Source organism: Molossus molossus, unplaced genomic scaffold, assembly GCF_014108415.1.
Source record: "Molossus molossus isolate mMolMol1 unplaced genomic scaffold, mMolMol1.p scaffold_m16_p_1, whole genome shotgun sequence".
NCBI classification, from domain to species: domain Eukaryota; kingdom Metazoa; phylum Chordata; class Mammalia; order Chiroptera; family Molossidae; genus Molossus; species Molossus molossus.
The window spans coordinates 201,291,622-201,312,050 of record NW_023425344.1 but is presented as its reverse complement, the minus strand read 5'-3'; the positions used below and the strand labels follow the sequence as shown (position 1 = coordinate 201,312,050).

The window sequence follows — 20,429 nt, the reverse complement described above, 5'->3', positions numbered from 1 at the left end:
ACAGCCTTTCATGCCAGTTTGGAGGGGAACCTTGGCCACAGCTGTCTTGAACCCCAGAAAAAAAAAGATCAAAATGCTGTACCTATTTTTGTTCTGTAAGATTAAGTTGAAACCATTGCACAGGGATCAGGTCAACTGGTTTAGTTAATGTTTGGTCCTTACCCTAATTGGATTCATTTTTGAATCCTCAGAGGAAGTGTTGTTACTAGTGCTGAACTACTAAAACATCACAAGTAAGGTTTATTGTTTTATGAGAATGTTAATATCAGTGCTCTCAGAAAGGAAGGATACATATAATTGGGCTACCTCCTGCCTTTAGTGTGGGAAATGAGATTTCTCATGAAGCTAAATAGTGTAAAGGAACAGGTAGTAAATATTTTAGGCTTTGTGGACCATCTATCTCTGTTGCAACTACTCACCTCTTTCTTTGTAGCACAAAAACAGCCATAAACAACAAACAAATGAGCTGTATTCCAAGAAAGCTTTATTCATGGCCATTGAAATTTGAAGTTTTTGTTGTTAATCCTCGTCTGAGGATATTTTCCCATTGAATTTTAGATAGAAGGGAGGGAGGGAGAGAGAGAGAGAGAAAGAGAAGCATCCATGTGAGAGAGACACATTGATTGGTTGCCTCTTGCATGACTCCAACCGGGGCCAGGAATCAAACCTGCAACCCAGCTTCGTGCCCTTCAGTCCAAGGCCTGATTCTCTAACCACTGAGCCAAACCAACCAGGGCTGAAATTTGAATTTTATGTAATTTTTATATATCACATAATCCTCTTTTCTTTAAATTTGTTCAAATATTTTAAAATGTAGAAACCATTCTTAGATTTCTAATCATACAAAAGTGGGTGGGCCAGATTTGACCTATGGGCTATACCATCACTCCATTTAATTTTCAAAATATGGTTACCACAAAAAAATATGTTCCATCCTTGAGGCACTATAATGAAAGGACTCAAAAAGAGCCATATCACTCTCACTCTGTGGACTTTTCACGTATAATATGCTGCTTATAATCCAGCCTGGCTGGCATGGCTCACTGGTTGAGCACCAACCCATGCACCAAGAGGTCGCGGGTTCAATTCCTGGTCAAAAAAGAGCTTACAATCCAGCAGCACATAGTGAGTGTTCTGGAAATGTTTAAGTGGAGGAAGGTGAGCAGTTAATGTGTGTGTCTTAGTCAACCCTATTTTGATAACTTTTTTTTTTTTTTTGGTACGTGCCCCTACGGGAACCGAACCTGGGACTCTCTGGTTTGTAGGCCAACGCTCCAACTGCTGAGCCAAACCAGCCAGAGCTAGTCAACCCTATTTTGATTGCAAATAACAGAATCTAGACCAGCTAAAATAGCTCATTTGGTTGGGCGTTGTCCCATGCACCAAGAAGTCACCAGTTTGATTCCCGGTCAGGGCACATGCCTGGGTTGGGGGCTGGATTCCCAGTAGGGGGTGTGCCAGGAGGCAGCCGATCAATATTTATCTCTCATCGATGTTTCCATCTCTCTCCTCCCTTCCTCTCTCTCTAACATTAATATAAAAAAATAACAATCTATTCCAATTAGCATAGACCCAAAAGGAGGATTTACTGGAAAATATCGGGCACTGTCATGGAACCAAGGAAGAAAATACACAGGTCTCACTGGAGATTAGAACCCACTTGGAAAGCCTCTAGAAACCAAGACAACTGCTCTTTGTCGCTGGCCCTCTGTCCAACTGTTCTGGACGGTGATACTTTATTTGACTCTCCTTCTATTGAGGATCATAAAATTTTTTGCCTCAGCTTCTGTTAGCTCTCTTTTCTCCACCTTTACCAGCCTTCTTGGCTTCTCCTTATATGTGGTAGGAAAAGGTCTGTCATGCGGCCCCTCTCAATTTAAGGACCTACAGAGATTGACTGGAGACCTGTTTCCAAATTGCAAGTTTCTGGAAAAGAGACTGGCTGGTTCAGCTTGAAATAGCTTTTCAATCCTGGTCCAGGTACCTACCTTTTTCAAGAGCTATAGAATCATGTGGACTCCACTACTCAACAGAGAGCAGTTTCTCTAAGAATGTGGCTTTAAGAACTGGGAAAAAAACAGTTAATAGTGTGACAAGAGAATGATGAGCTTACAGATGTTACTTTTCTTTCTCTCCATGTAACACTTGCTAAAAAGCAAAGCATTTTTCCTTAAGACAATTCAACATCTTGAGATTCTTATAGTGGGAGTAGAGCCTGAAAACAACTATGTGGTGTCTTGGCATAGGGCAGTGAGTAATCCCAGAAAGAAAACTGCCTCTAACAACTAATTGTGCTTATGTTTATTGTACTTAACCATCAAGAATAATATTAGGAGAAAGAAGAGAATAATCTTAGGAGGAAAAACCTGCTTTGGGCCTGTGTTAAGAGAGGTAGACCTTCTCATACTTTGAGGGGTCTGGAATGATGAATTAAGGTTTAAAGCCACATCTGCCAAACTTTCACCCTGTGAAAGACCTGGTCCTTTCATTGTGAGTGGCCTATTTGACATAAGTAAACATTAAAGCAACAGCAGAAGCCTCATATTCAAAACAAAAAAGGTAAAGTTCTGTCCTGGTGGTAAAGGGTGAGGAGGTTGTTTAAAAATATCTGAGCCTTTGTGTATATTCTCTGCAGAAGGAGCAGCACCATGCTGCTGTTGTTCCTCGTAGGGAACAGAACCTAAATATAAAAGTGTGCTTAAGTTGGTGAGTCACTAGCAAGAACCTGAGATTGGTATATGAATAGCATCTCTGCCTTATAGTGTATGGAACAAACTTCAGACAATGAAAATGTGACGCGGTCACCATCTTTTCTCTTTAAAGGGTGTGTGTGCATGTGTATTTGTTTCCAAATCCACCTACGTTGTCCAGAAAACATTTTAAAAGGACATTAAAATGCTTCCCTTGATATTACAACATAAGTCCAACTGTGACTAATGCTTAATTTTATAAGGAAAAAAATAGAAAGGGATGTTTCCTTTCGTGGGCTTGGAAAAGTGTGATTCACACACTCAGTGCTAATAATTGCTAGTCTTTAAGTGGAGCTAATTTAGTGGTGACAGTACCATGAATTTCTGTCTGTTCCTCCGAGGATGAAACATGACTTTAACCTTTATTAGCTAGCTACACTAGTTAGCCCAAAAAGGAACTGATATTTCTAAAGCCCAACGCTTCTGGACTAGGATAAATTGTATGATTGTGTGTCTTTTATGTGTTTTTTCCATAATTTAGAGCAGTGAGACATTTCTCATATTATGACTAATAAGATACCCTATGGTATAGTGACATATAAGCAAAAAAGTTCATCTCTAATGCTCTAAGAGACTTGCTTATCTGTTAGAGCCAAACCTCCTGTAGCCCTCTCTGCCTCTGAAAATTTTCAAATAACACTGTCACATGAGGCATAGAATAATTACCTTTATTTAGTCACATACATAAATTTGTCCCTCTCCCTCCTGGGGAGGAAGAATTCTATTTTAAACGTTTTGCTGGTGAAGACTTGTTTTGGGCCAATAATTTCTTTAATTGCAAATAGAGTGTTGTGAGTTTATTATAGAAATTGTTTGCCCTGCATACATTGCACAGTAACACAAAGTACTAGCACCTTTTCAGTGTATTGTTTTGCAAAGTGCAGAACTGCTGGAGATAGTGCTCATGTGAAGGCAGAATGTATTACTGGATTTTGTTCTCTTTTAAGGAATTTCATGAAAAATAGAAGGTAAGTTTCCAAAAATAGGCCCAAAAACTTATGTGTAAATGGACTGGGCTGGAGAGTTGTAATTTGTTCTGGAAAACTGGTACTAGACCGTGCTTTTATGTAGGCAAAGTTTTGGGAAAGGTCAGTCACCAAAGCCTGTCAATCAGAGCTTGCTTTTAAGTAGACACAGACCCTCATAGTTTGTCAAGATTAATCATTAAGAAGAAAGGTAACATTTATTTAATATCCCTAACGCTATGTAGTATTATGGAATGAAAAGTTGAAGTGAATTATTCCTATGGGTTTTGAGACAGTGTAAGCATGTATCAACTGATTTGTATTAAAACTTAACAAATATTTTCTCAGTGTCTGTCAGTGTCATTGTCGAGAGAGAATATTTTACTCAAGTTCCACTAACAAACTACATAAAGATAGATAATGCTACACACTTACTATTAAAATAGTAATCTAGTTACTAGCTAAGCCCTTCTATATTTGTAGCATACCACTTATCTCTAAGCATGTTTAAAACAAAGACCAACAAAAAGATGAATTTTTAACATTTGTAACCAGTTATATTAACATCATCTTCCCACAACTCCAAATCTAGTAATTTATATTCTACTAACTGAAAAAAAGAGTTTGTCAGCTCTGTACACCTCTACATTCTTTATGCTTTCAACAGTCTGACACACTTTTAACTTTTCCCTACCTTTTCCTCTTTCTTTATACTTCATATTGCTTTAATTTCATCATTTCTTACTAGCCCGTTAGCAGTCTCTCACTAATAATTACTGTAGTTATAATGCAAGGAGATGAAGTTTTCACAAACAAAAACATTGTGAGCATCAGCTGTGTTCGTAGATAGCACTATTAATTTGAGGGCCACAGGGTTATAAAATAGATGATCTTTGCCCTTCAGGAGACTAGAGCTTCATTGGAAGGAAAATTGAATATCTACTTATTGTAAGGTATTGTTGTACTGCTATCAAGGAACTCACTAATGTGTATAAGTAACTATAATGCAAACTAAAATGGTGGAATGTTATTTTATAAATACATATAAAATGATATGGAAGTTTTGAAGGGAAAAAAGGTTTATAATTATTTGGCCTAGGGAAGGCTTTACTGAGAACTATGAGGCTGAACTTTCAAAAAGGGGTATGATTTACTTGGACATGTTCAAATAGAAGAGAAAGAAAGCCTTCAAAGTACAAAATAAGCTAAGGTCCAGAGATAGGTATGTGTCTTTTCATGTCTTTATTAAAAGGGTATTCACTGAGCATCCCAATTGGGTTAAGTACTGTTTTAAACTAAGCCTTGGGATACAGTGGTGAACAAGAATAGACACTGTCCCGAACTTACATTCTAAAAGGGAAACAACCTGTGATTGGCTCCAGATGAGCAGAATTAGCAGTTCTGGAGAGAATTGTGGACTAGATAAGGCTTCTTGGTTGGGGTCATGCAGCTTGCCAAATATGGAAGCTCTTTTCTGCTGAATGTTTGTGCATAAGACAGCCTCACTTATATCTTTCATAACTCCTTAAAGAACTGAGCCACTAGCCACATATGCCTATTGAGCACCTGAAATGTGGCTGCCCCGAATATGTTATAAGTATAAAATGCACACTGAATTTCAAAGATTTAGTACCTTCCAAAAAGGATGTAAAATATCTCAATAATTTCTCTAATGTTCGTATTGATTTTAGATAGAGAGGAAGGGAGAGGGAGAAACAGAAACACTGATAAGAAACATCAACATTGATTGGCTGCCTCCTGCTTGATCCCTGCTGGAGGATTAAACCCAAAACCTGGGCATATGCCTTGACCAGGAATTGAACCGACAACTTCTTGGTGCATGGGTCAACACTCAACCACTGAGCCACACCAGCTGGGCTATCTCAATAATTTTTAAATTAATTACATGTCGAGGTGATGATATTTTGGATATGAATTAAATAAAATATATTATTAAACCTAATTTCATCTATTTCTATTTATGTTTAAAATGTGGCTATTAGAAACTTTTAAATTAAATTTATGGTTTTCACCCTGGCCAGTTTGACTTAGCAGTTAGAGCATTGGCCTGTGGGTTTGATTCCAGTCAAGGGTATGTACCTCGTTTGCTCTTCGGTCCCCTGCCCTGGTTTGGGGTTGTGTGCGAGGCAAGCTATCAATGTGTCTCTCTCACATCGATGGTTCTCGATCTCTTTCCCATTCTCCCTCCTTTCCTCCCTCCCACTCTATCTGAAGATAAATGGAAAAATATCCTCCCATTTACCATAGTGGCAAAAAAATTACAATACCTAGGAATAAGCTTAACCAAAGAAGTAAAGGACCTATTTACAGAAAACTATAGGACATTGAAAAAAGAAATAGAGAAAGATATTAAAAAAAAGTGGAAGCACATACCTTGTTCATGGATTGGAAGAATTAACATCATTAAAATGTCCATACTACCCAAAGCAATCTGTAGATTCAATGCAATCCCCATCAAAATACCAACAATATATTTCACAGAACTAGAACAAATACTTCAAAAGTTCATATGAAACCAAAAAAGACCCTGAATAGCCACAGCAATCTTGAAAAAGAAGGACAAAGTAGGTGGATCACAATACCAGATATCAGGTTATACTACAAAGCTACTGTAATCCAAACAGCCTGGTACTGGCACAAGAACAGGCATATAGATCAGTGGAACAGAACAGAGAACCTGGAAATTGACCAAAAACATTATGCTCAATTAATATTGGACAAAGGTGGCAAGAGTATACAGTGGAGTAAAGACAGCCTCTTTAATAAATGGTGTTGGGAAAATCGGACAGCTACATGCAAAAAAATGAAACTAAACCATCAACTTACACCATACACAAGAATAAACTCAAAATGGATAAAAGACTTAAATGTGACTCGTGAATCCATAAAAATTCTAGAAGAAAATGTAGGCAACAAAATATCAGACATCGTACACAGCAAAATTTTCACTGATACATCACCTAAGGTAACAGAAACAAAGGAAAAAATGAACAAATGGGACTACATCAAACTAAAAGGCTTCTGGACAGCAAAAGAAAAAACCATCAAAATGGAAAGGCAACCTACTGTATGGGAGAGCATCATTGCCAATGATACATCAGATAAGGGATTAATTTCCAAAATATATAGAGTGCTTATACAACTCAACAAAAGGAAGACAAAGAACCCAATTAAAAATGGGGAGGGGAGCCCTGGACGGTTTGACTCAACGGTTAGAGCCTTGGCCTGTGGACCAAAGAGTCACAGGTTAGATTCCGGTCAAGAGCATGTACCTCGGTTGCGCTTCGACCCCGGACCTGGTCAGGTCTTTCGGGAGGCAGTCAATGTGTCTCTATCAACATGAATGCCCCCCCCCCCCACTCCCCACTCTATCTTAAGATGAATGGAAAAGTATGCTCTGGTGAGGATTTAAGAAAAAGGAGGAGGAGGAGGAAGAAAAGAATGGAGGCCAGGCAAAAACAGTAGCTGTTCACTATAATATAATGTGTTTCTAATAACGTATGGATCCATCAGTACAGGAAAACAAACATATATGATTCATCTTAGGGTAGGATATTGTGTAGCTATTAAATGAGGTGTATTTGTGTGTTGACAAGAAAAAATGTCCCCTGTGTAATATTAAATTAAAAATGAAGTTGCAGCCCAGCTGGTGTGGCTCAGTGGATTGAGTGTTGTCCCATGGACTGAGAGATCCCGGTTTGATTCCCGGTCAGGGCACATGCCTGAGTTTTGGGCTCAATCCCCAGTAGGGGGCAAGCAGAAGGCAACTAATTGATGTTTCTCTCTCTCATTGATGTTTCTATCTCTCCTTTCCTCATTCTCTAAAAAATCAATTTAAAAAGTATAAAAATAAATACCTTTGTTAAAAAAGAGAAACATGTATTGTCTCATATCTTTGTAATAATGCATTGTTTTTATAGTTATTTCCTAAATTTTAAAGGTTTTGCTTCTATTTTTCCCTTTTCACTTCTTTCTATGGAATATCATCCTGTTTATATGCCTGTTCTTTCTACTTTCTTGTTAAGTGGATTTGATAATATTATGAAGGATAATTCTCATGTATTAGTAATTCCCTCAAACACTAAAGAACATTCATTATTTGTGCTAGAAGCCACTACCACTGATGGGACCAAGGATAGTTTAATTTTGGAGAAAAACTGTCCTATTTTTGTTAAAATTTAAAAAACAAACTATAAACAAATAAAGAAATTGCTAAGGTCATTATGCCCTTAAAGATTTTCTCCAGCCCTGATTTTAGAAGCCAGTTATCACCAAGATAAGCTTATTTTTTCATAGAATATTAATGTAGAGGTTATTTTTTACATCTAGATATTAATGTAGGTATGGGATTTTGAAATTGCTTCAGAGCTAGGTAATTTCGTTTTTCAAAAGATGAAAGGCTAATTATTAGACAATAATGTGATCAAATTACCAAAAGCTTTGAGGTGGTTCTATTTTAGTTCTCAGTCTGATGTGCATTTAAAAAGATCTCTACTTAGAGTACTTACTGTTCATCATGCATTATGGAATCTTTTTTTTTCTTTAGTGTTGAATGTATTACAAATGTTCCTCATTTTCCCTCATTGACCCCCTCCTCCCCACTCTCGACCCCCTCCTCCCCACTCTCGTCCCCCTCCTGCCTTTTCCCACACTGTTGTCTGTGTCCATTGGTTACGTATATAAGTTCTTTGGTTTATTTCTTCCCACCCCCCAACTCCCTTCTCTTTGAGGTTTGTCAGTGTAGCAACCAATTTGTACTTCTTAATCCCTTCACCTTTTCATCCATTTCCCCAACCCCCTTCCATCTGGCAACCAACAAAATGTTCTCTGTATCTATGAGAATGTTTCTGTTCTGCCTGTTCATTTTGTTCCTAGATTCCATTGTCGGTAGATACATATTCATTGCCATTTTGTTTGTTCATATACTTTATCTTTCTCTTCAAAAAGACCCTTCAGCATTTCATATAATGACGCTTTGGTGGTGATGAACTCCTTTAACTTTTTCTTGTCTGGTAAAGTCTTTATATGGCCATCGATTCTAAATGACAGCTTTGCAGGATAGAGTAATCTTGGTTTTTAGGTTCTTTCTTGCCACTCCTTTCTGGCCTGCAAAGTTTCTTTTGAGAAATCAGCTGACAGTCTTATGGGAACTCCCTTGTAGGTAACTAACTGCTTTTCTCTTGCTGCTTTTAAGATTCTTTGTCTTGAACCTTTTGCTTTTTTTTTTTTTAAGATTCTTTGTCTTGAACCTTTTGCTTTTTGTTTGTTTGTTTTTATCCTCACCTGAGGACATTTTTCCATTTTTTGTTCAGACAGAGTGGGAGGGAGAGAGAGGAAGAGAGAGAGAGAAACATTGATGTAAAAGGGACACATCGAGTGGCTGCCACCCGCACGACCAACCAGGGCCGGGGACAAACTGCAACCGAAGTACGTGCCCTTAGCGGGAACCAAACCCGGGTCTCTCTGGACCACAGGCCGACACTCTAACCGCTGAGCCAAACCGGCCAGGGCGAACCTTTTGCATTTTGATGATGATGTGTCTTGGTGTGGGCCTCTTGGGGTTCATCTTGTTTGGGACTCTCTGTGCTTCCTGGACTTGTATGTCTGTTTCCTTCACCAAGTTAGGGAAGTTTTCTGCCATTATTGTTTCAAATAAGTTTTCAATTTCTAGTCCTCTCTCTTCTCCTTCTGGCACCCCCAAGTTGCAAATGTTGGCATGCTTGAAGTTGTTTCAGAGGCTCCTTACACTATCATTTTTTTGGATTCTTTTTTCTTTTTGCTATTCTGATTGGGTGTTTTTTGCTTTGTTATATTCTAAATCGTTGGTTTGCTTCTTGGCTTTACCTACTCTACTATTGAATCTTTGTAAATTATTCTTTATTTCAGTTAGTGCCTCCTTCATTCTAACTGGTCCTTTTTCATGCTCTTGAGACCCTCACTAAGTTCACTGAGGTTTTTGCTAAGTTCATTGAGCATCCTTATAGGCAGTATTTTGAACTCCGCATCTGTTAGGTTGCTTATCTCCATTTCGCTTAGTTCTTTTCCTGGAGATTTTTTCTGTTCTTTCATTTGGGACCTGTTTCTTTGTCTCCTCATTTTGGCTGCCTCCCTGTATTTGTATAACTTAACGAGAGGTATGGGGCTAGCTGAGACCAGATGCTGTTTGTTTGAAAGAATTTAGGAAAACCTGAAGCAGGATCCAAGACAGACCCATCCTATGGTGAAGCAACTGGCAACAGCTTGGGTGGGCCTGAAAGTTGGGTGGGGCGGGCCCTCAGGAAATCACCAGGGTGGGAGAACAGTGTAAGCCAGGTTGCTGGAGCCCCAGATATGCCATCTGTCTGCTGCCCCAGGGAAGGGCTCACCCAAGGAACAAAGGCCACTGACAGCACGTCTGTCCTGGAGAAAGCCGCCGTCCAGCCCTCGCTCCAATGCCAAACAGCTCAGTTCTTTCCTTTATGTCTCTGGCACCCCTCCAGCTGTCTCCCCTCCAAACTTAGAGGGAGTGAGTCAGGTAGTTTGTGCGCGGGCCCTTTAAGAGGAGCTGCCGGGGGCTCCAGCCGCCTCAGCCTCCCTGAGCCTCAGTTCCCGCTGGTTTTTCCTGCCAGAAGTTATGGGGATTTCTCTTCCTGGCACTGGATCCCTGAGCGGGGCACCTGGTGTAGGACAGGGACCCCTCAGTCTTCAGAGAGGACCTTCCCAGCCGAGGTAACGTCCTGATATTTATCCACCACACGTGAGTGTGTGACCAGCCCTTCCTCCTCCACCCTTCCTGCCAGTCTTTATGTGGGTGCTGCTTTAATTCCGTAGTTGTAGGACTTCCATTCTGCTTGATTTTAGGTGGTTTTGAATGATGGTTGTTCTGTAGTTTAGTTTTAACTTTGATGTGGTTGTGGGAGGACGCGATACCGCGTTTACCTACGCCGCCATCTTGACCGGAAGTCTGGAATCTTTTTTTTTTTTTTTTTTATCCTCACCTGAGGACATTTTTCCATTTTTTGTACAGATAGAGTGGGAGGGAGAGAGAGGAAGAGAGAGAGAGAGAGAAACATCGACGTAAAAGGGACACATCGAGTGGCTGCCACCCGCACGACCAACCAGGGCCAGGGACAAACTGCAACCGAAGTACGTGCCCTTAGCGGGAACCGAACCCGGGTCTCTCCGGACCGCAGGCCGACGCTCTAACCGCTGAGCCAAACCGGCCAGGGCCTGGAATATTTTTTAAGTAACAGTTTGGGTGATAAGCCATTATCCTTGATTTGGTGTGTTTCACCCAAGTTAAATTTATTTCATAAATTTATGAAAATTAGCTGTAGTGATGTACACCTCACTTTCTGTTTTATGCAACTTAATATATGTGTGAGCCATAATCCAGCAGGATTTATAAGATTATGTTATTGATGGTTGGAAAAGCTGTTTTATGGTATCCTGCGAAGATATACAAGATAACATAGACAGTGTACATATAACCTCGCAGTTTGGCTTTATAAGAGATTTAACCTGTCACTAAAAGAAACACAATGAAATCTATTGTAAATCCTTAAGAATAAGAAAATTCAGAATTCACTTCTTTGACTTAGAAGGGAGAACTTAGTGCTTTATTTCCAGAATAGATCAGAAATTATAAAACGAATTTGGTTTCTGAAATACCATGGATTGAAGAATTCATTGCATATCTACCTTGCCTACCTCTTGCACTTCATTTTCATTACCTTGTTTACCACATGTATAGTTTGTGTTGCATTTAAGGCTTTGCCCTCATACTCAGTTTTATTAAAGGATTTTACAGCATTATGTTAATTAATTAAAACTTTTTAAAGCAGTGGATCAGAGATGGCTCTGCCAAAGAATAAAATGTAAAATACAAGATTTCTTTTTTTGCCCTGGCCGGTTTGGCTCAGCGGTTAGAGCGTCGGCCTGCGGTCTGGAGAGACCCGGGTTCGGTTCCCGCTAAAGGCATGTACTTTGGTTGCAGTTTGTCCCCGGCCCTGGTTGGTCGTGCGGGTGGCAGCCACTCGATGCGTCCCTTCACATTGATGTTTCTGTCTCTCTCTCCCTCCCACTCTATCTGTACAAAAAATGGAAGAATATCCTCGGGTGAGGATAAAAAAAAAAAAAAAAGATTTCTTTTTTTAAATGTTTTATTTTATTTTATTTTATTTTTTTTGAGAGAGAGAGAGACCGGCGGGGGGGGGGGGGGGACGTGAAAGATAGATAGAAACATCGATGAGAGAGAAACCCAGGTGATAAATAATTACTGCGTGGTAATCTCTGACAAAAGAGACAGACGTTTTAGTGCACCTGTATCTGTGTTTCACCACCAGCACTGGCTACTTTATGGGCAATCATGTAAGGAACTAGGCACAGAATGGAACTTGCGTGGGTGTCTTTCTGTACAAGTAGTTCTAATAAATTACGGCTACTTCTCCCAAAGAGACTTAATATCAACAGCACATTTTCTGTAATATCTAAGAAACGCTAAACAAGTCTTTTAAATAGCCTCAAAATGATTTCCCTTAAAAGGTATTGAGTCTAGTTGTTCTGATGTGATAGAACTTCTGAAAGAGACTGGTTGGTCAGTGTTTTCTGCATCCTCATAGTATATTAGTCAAAACAAAGCAATGTTGCCCTGGCCGGTTTGGCTCAGCGGTTGGAGTGTCAGCCTGTGGACTAGAGTCCCAGGTTCAGTTCCCGCTAGGGGCATGTACCAAAAAAACAAAACAAAACAAAGCAATGCCCTTTATTTTTACCCTCTATATACAGAATTTTCCAGCTGAGGTTACTACACTTCAGAATCACCTATGGAGCTGTGCTTACATATACTACTAGAAATCCTGTTTTTCCAAGTTTTAGAGATGTTTCTAATAGCAGCACTTCCAGCTGAGTAACACTACCAGCCTATATTTGAATTTGTACCATATATATTGTATATAACATGGAAGCAACTTTCATTCATACCAGTTCTGTGGCTTTACAAAGAGGACTTTAGAAGGTAGCTAGAAGGAGAGCCTAGCTATGGTCAGAATTTTGGACTTAAAAGGGAACCATTGTAAACCCTTCCTTTTTACAGAGTTGGTAACTGTATCCAAGACTCGGGCTTGAGCTCTTTCTACGCTAGTTTCTTTGAGAAAACCTAGTCCTTCTTTGAGAAAACCTTCAAAGCCTCTCAGTAATCTAGAAGTTGGCTTGAGCATCCCATAGCCTGCCAAGGGTATTGTGAGGTCTCATGGTTTTTAATAAAAGGAACAGTACTACAGCCAGCAGGAACTTCTTACATCTTTGAAGTAAGGCAGGAGTCATGAGTAATATAACTCATAATTAGAAATTATAGCCATCATCCAGAATGGGGCTTCTTTGTAAACATGTAAATTTCTGATGAGATGCCTAGTTTTGGTACTAAAGATTGGGGAAAAGATGATCAGTTCCATTTAAACTGATCCTTGCCTGGCTGGTGTGGCTGTGTGGTTGTGTGGTTGAGCATTGACCCATGCACCAAGAGGTTGCCAGTTCAATTCCCAGTCAGGGCACATGCCCAAGTTGTGAGCCTAATCCCCAGTGTGAGGCATGCAGGAGGCAACCAATCAATGTGTTCTCTCATCAGTGTTTCTCTCTCTCTCTCTCTTTCTCTCTCTCAAATCAATAAAGAAAAAAATTAAAAATAAATAAACTGATCCTTAATTATTGGCAGCAAGTTTAAGAAATTATGCCAGTTATATTTCTAAGCAGGCCTGACTTGTAGCTTGTACTTCAGAAGGAGGATATTGTGCCCAGATATGCAGTTTAACCAACTAAAGGAATAATATGTTTATTAATTATGATTAAATTTGGCTGTGGAAAAAAAAAAATCATTAGTACTGTTCAGTCATGGTATAGAGATTGATTTTTCTTTTGGATTAAAAAAATCCAAAGGAAAGTGAAGTCCAACATTGGTATGGTTACTTCACCCTAATCAGGTGCTCGGGTTCTTCTGGGGTTTTTTGTTTTGTTTTGTTTTGTTTTTTTGTTCCATCCATCCTTTTTTTTAAAAAGAGAGAGAAACATCAATGTGAGAGAGAATCATTGGTTGCCTACTGTACTTGCCCCTACTAGAGATCGAATACACAACCTTTTGGTGTGTGACAGTGCTCCAACCAACTGAACCACCCAGCCAGGGATGCTCCATGCATTCTTGGCACTAACTTATGTCCTCAAAGTGTCTGATAGTTCTACATGGCTTCTGGAGCTTCAGCCATCATCAAAGGGGCATAGCTCCAACTTGAGGAGTCATCTCCCTTGAAAGAGGTTTTCTAGAACTACCTCATTCAACAATTTCTGCTTCCATCTCACTGGTCATTCCTATTATCAAGGGAGGCTGGAGAGGTATAACTGGGAAGATTGCTGTTCACTGTAATTAGACGTTCTGTTATTAAAGAAGAAGAGAGTAGGTAGTGGGCAGGCAACCAACAAATCTGCTACAACCTATTTTCAAGAATATAATATTTTAAATCTTAGAAAAACTAAATTTTAGTGACATCAAGCACTATTATTCAGAATATGAATTTAAAAGATCCCCTGCCCAGGCTGGTGTGGCTTACTTGGTTAAGCCTTGTCTATGCATCCAAAGGCTACAGGTTTGATTTCCATGCTGGGCATATACCCAGGTTTCAGGTTCGATCCCCAGTTGGGGTGTATATGGGAGGCAGCCAATTGATGTTTTCTCTGTCCCTTTCTCATATCAATGTTTCTCTCTCTCTCTCCCTCTCCCTGTCTTTCTAAAAGCAATAAAAATAACCCGGCCTGTGTGCCTTAGTGGTTAGAGCATCGGCCTGCACACCAGAGTCACAGGTTCGATTCCCAGTCAAGGGCACGTAGCTGGGTTGTAGGATCAATCCCTGGTCCCATTTGGGACACTTTCAGGAGGCAACCAATCGATGTGTCTCTCACATCAATGTTCCTTTCTCTCTTACTCTCTCCCTCCTTCCCTTCTACTCTCTCTAAAAAGCAATGGAAAAAAATATCCTTGAGTGAGGATTAACCAAATAAGTAAATTTAGTGAAAAATATATATTTTTGTCTTCATTGATTTTAGAGAGAGAGAGAGAGAAACATCAATGAAAGAGAATATCAACTGACCACCTCCTGCATGCCCTCCACTGGGGATTTGGCCCATAATCTGGGCATGTGCCCTGACCAGGAATCAAACCAGTGACCTCTTGGTACATAGGTTGACACCCAACCACTGAGCCACACTGGCCGGGCTGAAAATATATTTTAAAACAATAAAAATGAAAGATCCCCAAACTACCATTTACCATGTGTTTGATTAATAAAAGTATTTAGTCTCCATGATAATGTTCTGCTTTGGATTTTTCAGCAGGACTCATTGGGAACAGCTGTTAGGTTTTGTATATTTTAAATAAACTGAAGAATGAGTTCTTCAAAACAACAGGGAGTAAAAGACATTTCAAATTAAATCCTGCTTCTTTTTGGAGATAGGAAGAATCAAAACAACCACAAAGACCATTTAGTGGACATTTATGGAGCTAGTTCGAGCCGGGTATGCTATATTAGATGATCCAGGCTAGGAATCAACTTACTAAGACACTCGAATTATTTAGTATTTAGATGGAAAAAGATTGACTGATGCAGCATATGACATTGTTAAACGCAAATATCACAGCAATGAATCATACCCCGGATATGCAAGACCTATCCTGGAGAGAATGATGGGCACAGTAGGCTAAAGTTTTAAGTAGTAGGTATTGTCTTAGTCCAGTTGAGCTGTTATATCAAAATACTATATGTACCGGATGGCTTATAAACACAGAAATTTATTTCTCACAGATGTGTAAGCTGGAAGTCCAAGATCAGGGTACCAACCTGGTTGGTTAGGTTCTGGTGAAGGCCCTTTTGTGAGTTACAGACCACTATCATCCTGCTGTGTCCTCACCTGGTTAAAGCTCTCTAAGTGGTGGGGTCTCTTTTATAAAGGCACTTATAGGCAAAACCAAGCAGTAATTTGCATCATATACAGTTATAGATCATGATATACATAAGTGTATAAGATGGGAATATTTCTGCTCTATGATACCAGATTTTTAAAATGTTCTGGGCTTGCCTGGCTGGTGTGGCTCTGTGGTTGAGTGTTGACCCATGCACCAAGAGGTCACTGGTTCTATTCCTGGTCAGAGCACATGCCCAGATTATGAGCCAAATCCCCAGTGGGTGGGTGCAGGAGGCGGCCAGTTGATGTTCTCTCTCATCTATGTTTCTATCTCTCTCTTCCTTTCCCTTCCTCTCTCTCTAAAATCAATAAAGAAAAAAAAATGTTCTGGGCTTCATTCATAATCACTTTTCACCTGGTGTTATCTAACACATATTTACTATATACCTCATATCTACAATCCACTTTAAGGAGGAAATTCATCACAAGTTGCCACTTAAGTAAGAGAGTCCAGATTTTGGCTTCTTATAGCTATGAGTTTTAAATCTGGGGAAAACCCAGCCATGTATTTTTTCTTTTTTTCTTTTCATAATTACTTGTCAGTAACCAAACCCTGTCTGTTGACTTTGCTCCAGCTAATAGAAAACAGGAAACTATGTAGCCTCCCTGTGGGAAGAGAGCCAGGCTATACCCTCTGTGACTTCACCCCTTCAGTCTGATTTGCCCTTGGGGCAACAGTTGCAAACAGCTTCATTTGTGGCTTTGGCAGTAAACATAGGAAATGCATATTAAACCAGCTAATGCAACAGGGTCTGTTAGCCTGCCTGGGCTTTGAGCTCAGCAAGCCATCTTTTGAACCTGTTATGATAGTGTACTTTTGGGCATCCTTGGGGAAGAATAGTTTAAACTCTGATCAAGTAATGGATCAGAGACCATTCCTGGTCTTACATTGCAGTAGAAATGTCTTTGGCACTCTGGTGTTAAATAACTGCTCATTTGAACTTATTGCGCAACAACTTGGCCTAGCCGTTCCCACCCTTTATTAGTTCCCTTTGAAGCTATTGTGCTCAGTTTAGTTCTCCAGTAAGGACTATGAAAGAAAATGGAAATCTCAAAAATTGTACTTTCTTTATTTCTACTCAATGCTGATACAGCTATCTCATATTTTGGTTTATATGTCCCTCATTCTGTACCCCTACTTCCTCTCTGCTTTCAGGTGAAGGTCTCCCACAGGTGTATTACTTTGGACCATGTGGGAAATACAATGCCATGGTGCTGGAGCTCCTCGGCCCTAGCTTGGAGGACTTGTTTGACCTCTGTGACCGAACTTTTACTTTGAAGACTGTGTTAATGATAGCCATCCAGTTGGTAAGTTGGTATTGCAAAAGGATAGTCAGGCCCCCCACCCCCGACACATCCTTTTGTCCTTTTTTGTGAATGCACACTCACAGTCTTTTTTTTTTTTTTTTTTTTGTGGTATGTGCCCCTAGCGGGAACTGAACCCGGGACTCTCTGATCCGCAGGCTGACGCTCAACCGCTGAGCCAAACTGGCCAGGGCCACACTCACAGTCTTAATGGCCTTCTAGGAAGCTGGCTGCAGCAAAAAGGGCTAACCCAGAGAAGTCACACTGCATATACTCTTTGCTCTATTTAAAAAATTTGCACCTCTGCCCAACCAGTATGGCTCAGTGATTGGGCGTCGACCCATGCACCAAGAGGTCGCCAGTTGGATTTCAGTCAGGGCTCATGCCCAGGTTGTGAGCTCAGTTCCCAGTGGGGTCATGCAGGAGGCAGCCAATGTTCTTTCTCATTGATGTTTCTATCTCTCTCCTTCTCCATTCTTCTCTCTCTCAAATCAATAAAGGGGAGGGGGGATTGCATCTCTGAACAGTACCCTGCCCTTATCTGACGTGGAAGCATATAATTTAGGGTAGGGAGAAAGGATGATTAGGTGAAGTTTTACAAATGCATATTTCTTAGATGTTTTATTTATAGGTTTAAACACACGACTGTAAGATTTTGTCATGTCCTCCCTCTCCCCTTGCTGTTGCATCCAAAAAGAGATCGAAGATGTAACCCACTGCCCTAACAATCAGGTTTTGAAATTGTGTGACCAAGAAACCTCCTTTTAGTTCTCTGGCCTTCAATGCTCAGAGAATTACACAGCTGAAGAGGCAGCTTTCTCAGCTCCTGCCAAATTACACACCATTACCAGTTTGAGGAACAGTTGCTTTGAGAAGTTTGTCAGCCGCTCAGGGGAGGATGCAGATGCATCTTTATTGGTCTGAGATGGTGATGGTCTCCACTTTACAGCAAAAAACTCGGAAATGTTGGAAAATTGACTTTATATTTGGAGCCCAAAATTCAAATGTCTGTGCTTCCCTTTCTATACTAAGTATTAAAAAGCTTTGAGGCTAGAAATGAACTTAATGAAATTTGAGATAATTTTATGATTATTATTTTGGGCTATTTTTACTTTCACATATAAACTGCACCTTTATCTTTGTTACTAATTAGGTATCTGATATTAATCCAGTATTAACTTCTGTGGGTCTCACTTTCCTTATTTCTGCAATTAAGGGATTTGAATTGGGGAGTCCCGTTTAACTGATAGAAAGGTGTGGGCAGGAGGTGAATGTGGCAGTGGTATTGTCTTCAAAGGCTGCCAAATATTTTGCTATCCTGTCTGGGAATAAATACTTCTTGCCTCTCAAATGCTTACATTCTGAAATAGCATAAAAGCACTTAATTCTGCCTGGCCAGTATGACTCAGTGGATTGACCGTTGTCCCATGGACTGAGAGGTCCCAGTTTGATTCCTGGTCAGAGCACATGTCCGGGTTGGGGGCTTGATCCCTAGTAGGGGTCGTGTAGGAGGCGGCCGATTGATGTTTCTCTCTCACATTGATGTCTCTATCTTTTTCTCCCTTCCCCTCTCTCTCTAAAAAATCAATTTAAAAAAAACAATTCTGTTTCTCATTTGCAAATTGTAACATTATAAGGTTTAGCAAATAAAACCTTGGGCCGATAAAGTAAATGTTTTTTCTCTTTCAGCTTTCTCGAATGGAATATGTGCACTCAAAGAATCTCATTTACCGAGATGTCAAGCCAGAGAACTTCCTGATTGGCCGACAAGGCAATAAGAAAGAGCATGTTATACACATTATAGACTTTGGACTGGCCAAGGAATACATTGACCCTGAAACCAAAAAACATATACCTTACAGGGAGCACAAAAGTTTAACTGGAACTGCAAGATATATGTCTATCAACACGCATCTTGGCAAAGGTGTGTTTATTTTTTTCTCCTTCATGAACAGGACAGGTTTTTAAAACAACTTTTTATTCCAATAACACTTTGTCCCTATTGTGCATTGCAACTTGTGATTCTTATTGCTTCACAAGGTAAGTGATTTTTATATTTAAGAATTTAAGATGGTAAGTTAGTGATTTTCCTGAGTATCCTATTGACAACTTATGGATTTTAATTCTTTATATAGTTGACCCTTGAACAACATGGGTTTAACTTCACAGATCCACTTATATAGTTTTTTTTTTTTTAATGAATACTATAAATGTATTTTCTTTATGATTTTTTCTTAACATTTTCTTTTTTGTAGCTTACTTGATTGTAAGAATACAATATATAGCCCTGGCCGGTTTGGCTCAGTGGTTGGAGCATCTGCCTGCAGACCAAAGAGTCCCGGGTTCGGTTTCCGGCCTGCACACCAAAGGGTCACCGATTCGATTCCTGGTCAAGGGCACGTACCTGGGCTGTGGGTTCAATTCCCAGCCCCTGTTGGGGTTGTGCAGAAGGCAAACAATTGATGTGTGTCTGTCACATCGATGTTTCTCTCTCTTTTCCCTTCCCTTTCTCTAAAAATCTATGAGAAAAGGTCCTTGGGTGAGGATTAACAAACAAACAAAAAAACCAGGACAATGTATAATACGTAAAAAAAATAAATACATGCGCCCTGGCTGGTTTTGCTCAGCGGTTAGAGCGTTGGTCTGGGTCCAGAGAGACCTGGGTTCAGTTCCCACTAAGGGCACATGCCTCGGTTGTGGTTTGTCCCAAGCCCTGGTTGGGTCATGCAGAAGGCAACCACTCGATGTGTCCCTTTCATGTCGATGTTTCTCTCTCTCTACACATCTTTCTCCCACTCTTTCTGAACAAAAAATGGAAAAATGTCCAGGTGAGGATAATAAATAAATAAATACATAAGTGCTAATCGACTGTGTTATCTGTAAAGCTTCCAGTCAACAGTGGGGTATTAGTAATTAGCTTTTTGGGGAGTCAAGAGTTACATGTGGATTTTTTTACTGCAGGCAGTCAGCACCCTTAAACCCCATGTTATTCAAGGGTTAACAGTACTGTTTCCAAATGCTTACTTTCTTAGCAGTGTGGGTAATTGAATTACTGTATTAATGTGATAGCATTTGAGTAAGTTTAGTGTTAAGTTTGGTACGGATGACCTTATATATGACATCAAACTGGTATCTGCTTTGGGGAAGAGTTCTTCACTAAAACATGGATTAGACTGCTGTTTGCTGTGCATAATTTTTTAAGGAAGAGCTTATGTCTTGTTCAGTGAAATATACTTGCTTTTCCATGAGTCTTGCATTTTCTTCAGGATAGATAGTTTGCACAAATATTTGAAAAAGCCCTAAATCAAGGCAAGTGGCCTCTCTTGTGAGAGAAACTAATCTAGTGGAGAGGATTTGTGAGAGAAGCCTGAAGAAGAGTGGAAGGCCAAGTCCGCAGGGCCCTGAC

The 20,429-nt window shown here is 40.0% G+C and overlaps 1 protein-coding gene across 8 annotated transcripts in view; it reads left to right on the top strand.

Moving 5' to 3' along the window:
• The window catches only part of CSNK1G1 (casein kinase 1 gamma 1), a 183,769-nt gene that overhangs the window by 123,956 nt on the left and 39,384 nt on the right, over positions 1-20,429 (top strand). For all 8 annotated transcript variants that reach the window (XR_004958634.1, XR_004958635.1, XR_004958633.1 and 5 more), the window contains 2 exons: positions 16,875-17,026; positions 18,713-18,947. Coding sequence is in view for 5 of the 8 variants with exons in the window: in XM_036253516.1 (XP_036109409.1) it covers positions 16,875-17,026; positions 18,713-18,947 (387 nt within the window). In the remaining 3 variants the exon portion in view is untranslated. The remainder of the gene's footprint in view (positions 1-16,874; positions 17,027-18,712; positions 18,948-20,429) is intronic.